The 13784-nt window shown below is 29.9% G+C and overlaps 1 protein-coding gene across 4 annotated transcripts in view; it reads right to left on the bottom strand.

Moving 5' to 3' along the window:
- Window positions 1–3687: 3687 nt before the first annotated feature.
- LOC106457197 (dol-P-Man:Man(7)GlcNAc(2)-PP-Dol alpha-1,6-mannosyltransferase-like) overlaps window positions 3688–13784 on the bottom strand; it is a 28448-nt gene continuing 18351 nt past the window's right edge. For 3 of the 4 annotated variants that reach the window (XM_013916589.2, XM_022383038.1, XM_022383039.1), the window contains 4 exons: window positions 12329–12432; window positions 8494–8720; window positions 6364–6533; window positions 3688–3773 (listed from right to left, as the gene is read on the bottom strand). In XM_013916589.2, coding sequence (XP_013772043.2) covers window positions 3694–3773; window positions 6364–6533; window positions 8494–8720; window positions 12329–12432 — 581 coding nt within the window. In that variant the 3' untranslated portion in view covers window positions 3688–3693. The remainder of the gene's footprint in view (window positions 3774–6363; window positions 6534–8493; window positions 8721–12328; window positions 12433–13784) is intronic. The other variant, XM_022383040.1, reaches the window with a different exon arrangement.

The following is a 13784-nucleotide window of genomic DNA, read 5'->3' as shown; positions in this document are numbered from 1 at the left end:
AATGAGTTTTAATGGAAGAATGGCAAGATCAGTAACCAAAAGTCACTATCGGAATTCATATTCATGAAGTAACTCATTGAAATACATAAATAAAAAAAAATATTTACACCAATTTCAGGTCAAGGGGTCAACAGAGACAAAAAGACAAATGTTTATGTTTTGCTTGGAGAGGGTGTTATTATTGTAAAAATTATTTTTGAATATGCAAATAAGATTATCATAAAAGTCATTTTAGCATATTTTATCACTTGAGGTATATGAAAAGTTTATATTAGTTGTGATTATATTTTAAATTTTGATTTTTTTTAGAGTATTATTTTGAAAAAAAAAGAAGAGGAGTTTAATTGCACTACTCAGAAAAGAAGTGGGGAAAGGGGGGGGGGGATTTCCCTATCATTTATCATAATGGCAAATCTACAGTTGTAGTGTTCCAACCAGGTTTTAACAGTTTAATATTTCCATACAGTACTTCATGCCATATAAAAACACCTAGGCAATACAAACTGAGAATGGTTTAAAATAGAGGCATCAAATGTAAAAAAAGAAAAAAACATATTTGAGCAGAAGTGTTTTCATGCATGTAGCTTTGTTTTATTCTTGATACATGTTCCATAATACATTAAATGGATTTAATTCTTTCTAGAGATACTTGCAAGGTCACAAGAATTACTCTCAATTATAACATTTTTATTACCACTTGCCTTTGTCTATCTTTTAACTTAACTTTTTTTGAAAAGTTTTTTATATTAATCAATTATTTAGTTAAATTTTTATGGATAATAAAAGTACATTTTTTTATGATGTAAGCAAGGTCAACAGGTAGATTTGTTTCATATTTGGATATATGACATGGAAATAAAGTAAAGCCATGGAACTAAGTCAGGTGGTATTTACACTTGATATTCTGTGGGACCGTATTAGCTGGCATAAAGCAAGAAAATATGTCAAAGTTGAAAAGAAAATTGCTAGGGGTATAAAAGGCATTGTAAAAAAATTATGCAGCACCCCATCAGGTGGTGTACAGCAAATCCTTAGAATTATGAATGTTGTAAAATAATACTTTAATACACAATGTTCAAAATTTGTATAACACTGTCAGGTGGAAAAAGAAAAAGTTAAAAATTTTCTAAAGAAACTAAAATGATAGTGAGTGACCACTTTTTTCTTTTAAATTATGTTACATGTGTTAACACGCACTTCTGCCTGCAAAGAAGTTCTATTAATTAAAACAAATGAGATACTGTGGTAAACAGTGATACCTTGATTTCCATGCTATATCAGTATCATTCTGGTAATTCTCACATTAAGCTGATTTCTGCAAAGATTATTAGGTAGGTTTGTTTTATAATGGGAAAATCAGCAGGATAAATCACAAAGTAACATTGACTTTAACTAAACTGAACGATTTTAAGTTAAGAAATAAACAGACACTGGACTCGTGAATCAATCAACTTATTTTCTTCCACCAAGATGTTTTTTCACCAACCAACTCACTTGAGATCCTGTGTAGTACCTGATTAAATGCTTCTTACTTAATCAAAAATGTCAGTTTTACCCCAAGCAATTAACTATCTGCATGAGTTGTCATTTTTATTTAACATAAGGGAGGCAGTAACCTCTAGATATCATCTGGCCCACCATTGAAGGGCACTGCAGCATATCAGCAATTCATCACATGGAAAGAACAAGTTTTATCTATAAAGAACAACAAAGGAACAAAACCAGCAAGAATGAAGTCAATCTAATGGTTTTCTGGACCAAGTTTTATGTAAAAACTGTACAGATTTAGAATAAATGAAAAATATTGAAAACTTCTAAATTAAAGTAAGAAGGTATAAAATATATTGTGTACCTGCACATTACATCATAAATATTAATTTATGCATTTAAAGAAGTGATGGACAAAAAATGTAAAGTATGGAATAGAAAGTTAAAATGAAGTTGTGCTTAGTTTCTGAACCTTTGAACTATTAAAGAAAAATATTTTAATTTTAGATTTCCTTGATATTCTTGGATACTGTCATTCATCTTATATATGTAACTTTAGTTTGAAAAGCATCATTTTTAGATTTTAATTTCTAGGCATGACAAACTGTTAATCATTCTTACCTATTTCAATTACATGAGTAATTATTTACAATAACACTTATAAACAGAAAGGTTTTTTAAAGCTTAATTAAAACATGTAAAATTTATGGTATTTATATACCCCTTGAAAATTAAGTACCAAATGACTAAGTTTTCAAGCATCAAATTATGATTAGTGATTTAATTAACAGTAGATAGTAGTTTAAAAAAAAACTATTGATGGTGGTTTACTTCTTAACAATTATTTTATTTGCCCAGTGTAGAGTCAAGCAACTGATGTTGAATATATCAAAAACTACCCTCAGCACAAAACTCTGATCTAATATCACAGTGACACTGTTATAGAAAAGTTTTCAAATTAAGTCTCACCCTTAAAGTGCACATGTTACAACCTTCTTGCAATGTTACATTCAAAATTTAATTAAACTTTATTATACATACATGTCAACAAACTTGGCATCAAAACATAGTTTATAATTAAAATTTTAATAAGTCTGACACAAATTACACACTTATACTGTACATATTCCTAAGCCATAATGTAAATTTATAGACTCCAATCTTGTTGCTTTATTGAGATATAAACCAGAAAGTCAAATACACATGCCACATCATCCTCCCATAACCTGTCTTTCAAAAGATGTCAGAAATTCTCTCTGATATTTGCTATTGGATTATTTACAACCAATAGAAAGAGAAGATTTTAATTTACTGAATTTTCTATAAGGCTAGCTCATTCTGAAGGACAGTTTTTAAATTATTCAGTGCAAGATTCACTGTTTGCTATCACCAGACCATTTTGACCAGCTAACATAATTATCTTAACTACTTATAGCTTAGTTAGAAAGCCAGTTAAATTATAATCGTTTTAAGACATTGTACTTTTTGTACAAGTTAATATTTTGTGCTCTAAGTTGCATATTTGAAATAAACAAAAATGACTTTATGAAAAACCAACAAGTCTACCAAAAAAGTATGGTTCAATTTTATTGTGACTTCAAGCATAAGACCACACATTTATGTACCAAGATTCTTGTTTTTTTATGTAAATTTTTTTATTGTTATGAAAGTAACTCATGATAACACATGCACACTGCCAGGGAATGTGGAAAGCATAACTGTAATTTGACTATGCATGCTAGTACTTTGATCCTTTGTTTACATAAAACTGCCCCACTATGATAAATTGCTTCATCCATGCTCTAAATGCAGCTGTAAATGATTGGGATTATAGAAAAAACGTTGCTAATGTACAGCTTCAGAGATATAGGGTTAGTTCAAAGCATCAATGCTATTCACACAATATCAAACTTCAGTGAATGTTCCTTAAAATTTGGATGCTGCTTTCACTTTATCTATTCTGCATATTCAAAATCATGTCTTGCTCCACACCCTTATTCCTACTCTAAAATAATCATGCATTTTGAAAATTAGTAAAATTAAAACCTGACAGCAATCAATAATTTAACTCATTTCTAGATAATAAAGCAAAATATTCAGTAGAACACACAACACTTTTCATTAGTATAGAAACAAAAGAAGTCCATGATATAAAACAAAAACTACAGTTACTAATATACAAGAGATAGGTTACTGATATTAAACTTACTTCCAAAAAGGGTTGACTTGGGCAAATCGAGACACACCAGTCTGAGCAGTAAAAACATCTATGTGAACTGAGACATCTAGACAAAAAAAAGTAAAGGACAAATTTTATATACCATTAGTACATACCTGTTTACTTTCCTTTGTTGTGAATTAAAGCATATGTTTTGCAAACAAACTTAGAAGTTTGAGTTGTTAAAAAGATGCTTATTAGCAAAATTTTGCTCAATTGGTAGAACACTCACCTGGCATGTGATTGGCTTTAGGTTCAAATCCAAGGAAACAATATATATATATATATATATATGTGCATGTGTGTATGTGTGCGTATGTATGTCAGTAATTGTGTAGAAAAATAAGAATTATGCATTATGTGACAAACATACAAGTTATTCAACCCTTATTTAAAATAAAAAACAGCTTTAAGCAATAACAATTAAAAAGATATAATTAATGCAGCTCCAACATCAATATAATACTTATTTTTTATGAAATAACAATAAACCTATTTTATACTTTAGAATTATTTAATAACTTCTACCTGAAAAGCTGCTCAACCTCCACAACAACATTTACAATTAATAACAAATAGTCTTAACTGATCAACAGGAGGCAATCTAAAAGAACCTTGTATTATCACTCTGCCATAAATGATCAGTTGATACCTTTGCTGCTAGTCACTAATCAGACTGTCTGACCAGCAGACACAACTTGTCAAAAAACAAGAAACAAACTAAGTCAAAAGTTATAAATGTGATGATACTAACTTGACTTTAATAAGTCAAGAAATTCAGCCTTTGATTATGCATGTGGCCATAGAGCCTTGATACTAAAATCTGTAATAAAAGTTTGAGTAAAGAGCAGTTAAACAATAACATCCTTCAAAATAAGTTGGATTTCATTTTACTCGCATGGTTATGCATAAAAAAATTATTACATATAGAAAAAACATTAGTGAAAAGATAGAAAAAATACTATTACTTACATGTACTTTGGTAAAAATGTTCTTATGTATAAAAATGTTTTTATTCAGATATATTTTCAGTTAGACATAGTATGTTTCTAAATAATAATTTTTAAGATCAAACAGAACATTCTACCTAGTCAACAGTTTTTTTATTTGTGCTAATCCGTTAATACAATATTGAAGGAATTTATTTTATCATATATTTTTTTAAATGCCAAATATATGTATACAAAATTTTCAGTTTGGCTAATCAATTATTCTGGTGATGCCTTAAAACCTCAGAAAAGATCATTTAATAATTAAATAATGTATCTATGGTTATAAACATTATTATTAAACTTTGTTTTAGATCAATGTATACTTGATTAATTTTCTAATCTTCTAGTGATGAATGAATAAACTTTCATGCAATGTCCTCACCAGAATATGGAACATTCATCTATAAAACTTTGAAACACAGTTCCTAATTCAGGAACTCCCTGAATGCATGTAATAACAATATTTGATTATTTGCATTTTTCCCTCTTATTGTACACTTATATGCTACATATATAAATCAGAGGTACATAAATATGCCCCTAATTTTTTTTCCTTACTGGATGATAACATGCTATAGCAAAAACTGTTCTTGATTAGATCCTTTAGTCACAATAAAAGTTTTGAGACAGCTTGACTGGGTAATGAAAAAGCTACATTCATAATAAAAGTTTTTTTTCATTACCCAGTCAAGCCATCTTAAACCTTTTATTTCCTAAAAGGTGGATTCCTCATTATCAAGCTTTAGTCACAATGTTTACAAACTTGTCATATTGCATTAGATTATCTCAAACAGTTTTGGAAAATAATGTTCCTTGAAAATTAACTTTTTTTTTTTATGATACCCTTGTTTAACTTAAACTTACATTTCAGCATTTGCTCCTCCTGTATTTGTACAATTAAATAAATTCCTTAATCTGATCAAATGAAACAATAACCACTCTTAATGCATTTTGCTGCAAAAGTAATTGTGTTTTGGTAATGATAAAGAACTATCCTTTACACATTATATTTGCAATATGTTAAATTAATGGTTTTTAACATTTTTCACATCTAAAAATTTATTAACATATGGCAAGAAAAGCCATGATATTAATACACTTTTGCCATGAATGGATATAAGAGCTATAATCTACAATATAATGAAACAACAAACACTATCACTTGAGTATGGAAGCACATTATACTACTATAATACTAAGTTGGCAAACAATGATTTATTTTTGAAGACTGACCAATGTTCTGTAAAAATATGTAGTATGTTCCCCACAAAATGAATCATTTCATTATGTTTATAAATCATTGTTTGCCAACTTATTATTAACAAACATGATCATAAAGCTTCTTAAGTTAAATTGTTTTACTTTCTGTCAGAAACGAGACAAAAAATACAAATGCATATAGAGCAAGTAACATTTTTTCTTAAATACAGACATGTACATTTTACAAGAAAAATTTTACATTGGCTACCTAGAACAGATTAATATACTGAAAAATGGCCAAATCTTAAAAACACAATCAACCACTCATTTAATTTAATTATATATATGTATTCAAAGTGAGTGGAAGAAATTATTGTATTAAACATAAAGTAGACAATATCCCTAAAGAATGATCAATGTTTGTGAAAATGTGATATTCATCTTCACAATTTAACAGTCACTCACCTGTTCTGTCTCCCTCTAGCTGATGTAACCTTGCCAGAGCAAATCCTCCAGGATAATTGTGATAAGATATATATAGCAGAAGTCCAGAAGTTACTAGATTAAAAACTAAGTGGAAGCAAACACAGAGAACTAGCAGCACTCGAAACAGTGATTTCAGGCGGGTGTTCCATCTACGAAGGCATTTGTACAAATACATATTTATGAAAATAACAAAGAAAAATTATTACATTACTATAAATTTCAGGTTCCTTTTTTAATTGCATAAATATAGTTAGATGTCAGAGGGAAGCCCAATGCATAAAATTTCCATTTATTGATTACAATAATTTAAAAAAGTGATTAATAGGCATAACATACTACTACTGCTAAAAAACTGTAACATGTTATAGAATTGTCATAAAAAGGTGGGCAGCCTCAGACTGGTATCCATGTTGGTATCTATATATTCAGCTTTTAATGAAACAATAGTCAGGTAAGCAAAAACATTTTGGAAATATTTTAAATTCTAAATGGTGAAATATTAAGATAAAACACACAAAAATATTGAATACTTCAATTTTATAAGAGCTAATAAAAAAGCACATTAATAAAACTTAAAATTGACACGAGGTCTATTCATTCAACCGCATTAGTGAAATCAAATGCTAATGTTTGTGTTTATACCTTATGTTATTCAATTAAACTAACACTCAACATTCGTGCTCTTCATTACTATTACATATAAAATTTAATCATTTCTAGAAGATCACACTAGATTTGTTCATCCAACAATGCCTGTAGTCAGGACAACATATCTCTCTCTCTCTCCTACAGTAGATATTTTGATATGCACAAAATGTTAAAGTTCTGACTTGGAACATCATAAATCCAGTTGAGATCAGTGATAAATCCAGCATCAGATGTTACTTTCCATAGCAGTGACCAGTCATGGAAGCTGTATATTGTTTTAAAGGAGGGTTATACTGTATTCTGCTCTACATTGCAAATAGTTGACCTTTTTATGACTTTTAAATGGAGCAAATACTTCTAGATTCTTGTGATCTAGTTTTCTGGTTGGTCAGTTTCAGAGAGAATATATAACATGCAAGCAGTTTTGGCATTTCTAAAGAGACTTGATTTTGTCTACAGAGAATCAAGATAATTTTTTGCCAAGACTGATGCATAAAAAAACTCCAAGACTTTCCATGACCTAATTTACTGATTTTAATAATAGAGGAACACCACCAAAAATTAATAACTAATGTTTTAGTATATTTTTCAAAAAATGCAGTAACAGCTAGAAAACATTCTAGTGATAATATTAACACCTGATCTGTCATGAAAACTTAAAAGAGAAAAAACAACAACTATGAAACAAAGTTATAAATAGCCACACATTACTGAACAAAGCAAGTCAGCATATTCCAATTTTGCGAGTCACATTTTCTAACTATCATTTTTCATGAAACTGAGATAGACATAATGGTAAAGCCTGTTGTCAATAAAAACAGGGGATATGGGTTATACCTTCAAGGACTTTTCCAAGGCCACCTGATTAAAACCCCTTTACAGTACTGAGACTTTTTATTTCACGAAATTCCTTGATTTTTAAAGACTTTCATGGTTTGTGTGGATCTAACAAGACTTATCTATGAAGCCATGTCCTTCTTTTCCTGTGTTTCTCAGCTTGCTCATCATGCACATTGTTATTTCCACTCAAACATGTGTACTATCATTTATTTTAAATTATCCTTTGCTAAATACAGTTTATTTAACCTTTCTTTATTTTAGTCTACATCACAATACAGTAGTCTGCCACTAGTTGATTAACCTTTCTCCTGTTTGGCTTTCAGAAAACAGTGTTTTATTTTTACTTTGATTTCAACACCATGTCTTTAAATCTTAACTGTAGTGGAGATCACATAATTCAAGCCACATTCCAGTCATGAAGTAGTTTAACATTCAAATAGGTTATGTGTGTGTGTATATGCTAAAAACTTTCATTCACTGGACCTGAATCTTAGAAAAGCACAGTATTAACATGCACTAGTGATGTTAAATAATCTAAGAAATAGTTATACATGTGTATACACATGTTAACTGCTTCAGTTACTTAACTAATGCTAACAATCACAACAAACTAAAACTTACAAATATGCACATCCTCTGGCTGCTGCTGTATTTAGGAGAGGAAAAACATACATGATGAACCTTAGTTCTTTATGAGGCAGGAAAGAATAACAAGTTATGAAGCCTAGAGCTGGGAAAACCAGAACCCATATTCTTCTGTCAACCATTAAACCAAGTGGAAGAAGAAACAAGGAAAAGCTCATGGCTCTGGGAATTGCAGAATAAAAATACCACAACCAGGGAGATGTCTTTTAACAAGTCAAGGATTTGTGGTCCTATTAAAACATAATATCTTATATCCATTGCAGGATTGCATGATATTATAAATTACATATATATATATATATATATATATTTAATACAACAACTGAAATAAGTTTCTACCAAATGTTGACCAAATTAGGAATCCATTGTTCAAGTGGCAAGTTTAAGCCCAAAAGGAACATTTATATAAGATTTTGATTTTTCACATTTCTGTTCTTCACATAAGTTTATATATTTAAACACAATACAATTACTTTCAATACTCAGGAATATTCCACAAAATGATATCACTACAAAACCTTTAACAATTAATAGAAACTTTTCTCTTCATTACATTATTAATGGAATACTGTATTGGCCCGATTATAGGGCAATCTCAAGTATAAAGCGACCAATATTTTCAAAAACCATGGAAAAGAAAAAATTGAGTGTCATTCTTTTTTTGGTCCACAAAATCAATACTATAACTGAACAGCCTGCAGATGGATTAGTTACAAAAATTAGTGATGGACTTGAGCGAACATCTGGCATGCATGTGTAGATGGATGTTATCTGGACATACAGGAATGCAGCAGGTTATAGTAGGGGGAAAGGGCCTGTGGTCGACCATGATTATAAGGTGACTATGAATTTTGCAGCCTAATTATTAATAAAAAACCATCACTTTATAATCGGGCCAATACGGTAATTAATTTTATACACAAGTTAAAATGATTTTTACTGATAATAAAAAAAAAGTATTCATAAATACTGCATTAATGCAACTCAATTATCTACATATAAAATATTTCCTTCCACCAAAATACAACTGTAATGTACAACTCAGTGAGATTTTACTCTCTTTTCAATTAATACATAGATCTGTTATCTAAATAAATATACCTGCTTCATAAGTAACAATGACTGAAATCATTCCTGATTATATCTTCTTAAGATACAATTTTCATTAATTATATATATATTATCTGTTGAAAAATAAATTTTTATATCAATCCTATTAACAGCAAAATACATCAATCTGAATGTACAATGTCCATAAGTTTTGGCTTGTAAATATGTGGAATTAATCAAATGAAATTAGAACAATGAAGGAGTAAAAATGTACTCTAAACTGAATCTACAATAACTATGCTATTAGAAAATGATAGGTTGTTTGTTATTAAGCACAAAGCTACACAAAGGACAAAACGAGTATCGAAACCCGGTTTCTAGCAGTACAAGTCCACATATATACCGCTGTGCCACTGGGGGGCAAAAATGATAGGAATAGTATATTAAAAACAGTTTAACAATAAATGGTCCTTAAACAATAACAACAGCTATTAATAGTGAATAATAATAAATTTCTATAAAAATATATCTTGTAAATATTGGGAACCGTGGTGTCTGTCAGAATGTTCGACTGTCTCCCATTTACAGCAGCTGCTTCCCACGCTGCATTTGAAAAGCTGCAGATGCAGGCAAAGCTCAACATTCACTTTTGAAATGACAGGAGAACAGGCATGAATAATGTTGATGACAAATTTTATTTACCATACATTACTGTTGAGCAGCTCTCAGCATGACTGAAATGCTCAACAATTACTTTTTGCGGTGAGCAGTATAAATAGCTCAGAGCTTTGGCTCTGAATGAAACCAAGAGTACAACACAATTAACCTTTTTAAAGTCAATGAAATAATTTAAATTGATACATTAACTTAAACTTTTCCCATCATCGAAAAAGAGGTAAAAATTGAATTTTAAGTGGATGTTGTATATTGAATACCACAACCGAAGAAATTTATCCTGAACACTAAAACACAGTTTGAATTCTGTAATTCCCTATATGGTAGCCATTAACACATGCAGACCTATATGTTAATTAGAAATGTTTTGTGTCAATTAGTTCTGAAGTAGTTTCAGAAGCTATTCTAAGTTTATTAACAAATCAGATAGCATGTGTAAGCCCATATGGTGATAAGTAGAATCAAAATGATATTTCATTATGATAGCTCATATGAATCACAGGGCAGACAAAACATCAAAATGTGTTGCCTATGAGTTATACTGCATCAATTTGAAACAAAACATAACTTCATATGATCTGCTCAAGCACACAGATGAATCTACATTATTATCATTCAGTTATGTGCAACCTCCTTATCAACAGTATCCCAGTCCTGATTATTTGCATAAAGTACAGCTTGAATCCTAATTACCATAAAACAGCAAGTAACATGAGAAGAGCATCACACTACCCTGGCCCCTAGCAATACCAGCCACATATTACATGGTAAACTGATGCTGTACCACCAGACAGCCATAAGGAATAGACCTTCAAAGATTCGGGAAACCAAGACTTCCACAAAGTATGAAGTTGAAACCTGCCACACACTAACATCTATTTTATAGGTAACATTTTCTACAAGTATCAGTACTCTACCTCAAAAGGTTACCAGATTCCAAATTAGGTCAAATCATTATATTTGCAGCTGCTGTGTTAAAGCATATTAGACCAATTTTAAAGCTGTCTATTACCAATATGGCATGTTCAACATAATTATTTTGATATTTTTTTATAACAAATTACCTACAACCATTTAAAGCAAATTAACCATTTTTTTTGTAATGCAATGGGCTATTTTAGACAGAATATTTGGTAGAATTCATTAAACAATTATTTGGGAGAAAAATAGCCAAGGTTCTTTGCTGTTTCATATGCAAAGAGAAATTAAATTTTTCACCACCCCAGTTCTAAACCAAAATACCTACCATGACAACAAAGATAACAACTGATTTTCTATGTATACTTCTAAATGTTTCCAAAGTACACTTTCTGAATAAAAACTGTACAGTTATCAAAAACAAACAAACATTTATTTATTAAAAAGAAAGACTGCAGTTAATTCCAAATACATGAAAATCCATATTTGCAACAATTTAGCAATCATGTTTAAAAAAGAAAAAATCACTATAAACTCAAAAAGACAAAAATTAATGTTTTGTTTACGACAACTGAAAATAAAAGATTCAAATTTTATATTTTTCTTAAAATTATAGCAAGAAAGTTTATTTTAATGTAAACTAATTACAGAATATCAATACAGAATCAAGCTTGTTCACTTTATTCAAAAGGTATAGTCCAACTGATGTTTAAAGACTAGTCTAGCATTTTTCATGGCTGTCATTCAAATTACCTCTTACAGAGAACCTTGCAGTCCTTTTTTTTAACACTAAAATTTAAAATGATACTAATTTATTCCTTATTATGAAAATTTACAAAAGTTGATCTTGCACAAGTCTCTGTGGATACACACACACATGCTCATCCTTATTTCCCGAGGTCGTCGTTATACGAACTTTCTCTATCAAGTTCTTACAGAAATTCAATATAATAATTTTCTAATGGTATTTTTTTCATGTTACGCTCTAGTGGCTCAGCAGTAAGTCTGAGAGCCTGTGAGTCTAAGATTTGGGCTTCAATACCCATGGTGGGCAGAGCACAGATATCCCATTTTGTTGCTCTGAGCTTAACAACAAACAAAAATTGTTCATATTGTGATGCTTGATAAATAAAAAAATAAAGGTATATATGAGCAAAACAAAGGATACACCCCATTCAGAGCTCTTATTTAGTACAATGTTATACCACAAAACTTCTCCTTCAGGCCATACCCATCGTTGCCAGAAGTACGAATCAACGTGTACAGTCAATGCTACATGAAAATATTAATAAATGTATAGTAACATTTTCTTCACCATTAAGAGAAAATTTCAAAGACACAGGAATGGATGTTATATAAATACAACTTTATACAAAAAAGTGCAAACATTTAAATCAGATCTGACATACTTAATATGTATTATTAACTATGTAAACAGCTTGACAGCTTCTTTACCATCATCAGATAAGATTTGACACCTATAGACAAATACTATATCAATATTTAATTTATTTTTAAATAGAGAAATATAAATTTAAAATATGTCAAACTGATACAATCTGCTTGTGTAATTTAACAGAAAAAAATTTTCAAGTCAAAATATAAAACTATTTACATCTTTTTAAATTTAGAGCTGGACAATTTAGTTGATAAGTCCAAATCAGTGTTTCCAATTAACTGAAATTATGATTAAATCAAGTGTCATAAAATAATCAACTACTCAAAATTAGGACTGTAAAATTATTGCAACCAAACTTGCTCATACTGCATTTGTCATAGAAAAGCTACTAAGGCTATCTACCACTGTTACTACTTTTGAGCAGCTGAAAAGAGGGAACACAAATGCCCAGCAGCGCCCCTCACCAAAAGTATTATTTTTTTTTTATTGTTGTTAAACTGCTAACTAGAGGGAAGGAAACTGTCAGGCAGCACCTGCTGCCAACCTTTTTCTTTGCTTGTAAGTGCCATTGTTTAAGGAGCACCATACTAATTGATTTACTCTTTCAACAAGGACTCAGTCCCTGGGACAACCTCGTAACCATTTTGTGCTTGTTATAGTTTTCATGGTATAACTTTATAGGTGTATGTTAACGAAATTTGACAGATTATCAGTAAATATTACAATGCTTTCAACTTGATAGTGCTTTTATATGCAAAATATCTAATTTTTTTTTAGTAAGTCTTAAGGTTTGTAGCAATGTTTTTCATATGCAAAATCTTTATAATGTCCAGATAGTTATCAAACATTTCTTTAAAAAAAAACTATATTTTATCTGTTATTTTCAGTAACGAATGGGTTTGGTCAATTTGGCCAATCTCATAACCATGCTAAATAAATTCGGAAATAAATATAAATTATGCCTTTTTCGTTCTAGAATGACTACACATTATAACATGAAAACATAAAAGTTTTGGCAAATAGCTTAAATCTCATAACATTATACATTTATATATATTTATTATTTTTATTATATTGACCTTTTAGTCATGCCTGGTTAACAATACAGAAGTTACAATGACGCAGCGCACGTGCACTCATGTTACTGTATCCAATAATATAAAGCTGACCTTTAGTCTTTACAAAGTGACCTGTCTTGGCTGTGTTTTAGTGGTCTAGTATTTTG

Source organism: Limulus polyphemus, unplaced genomic scaffold (genome assembly GCF_000517525.1).
Source record: "Limulus polyphemus unplaced genomic scaffold, Limulus_polyphemus-2.1.2 Scaffold302, whole genome shotgun sequence".
In the NCBI taxonomy this organism is placed as follows: Eukaryota; Metazoa; Arthropoda; class Merostomata; order Xiphosura; family Limulidae; genus Limulus; species Limulus polyphemus.
Note: the sequence above shows the minus strand (reverse complement) of the source record. Positions and strands in the feature narration are given on the sequence as shown.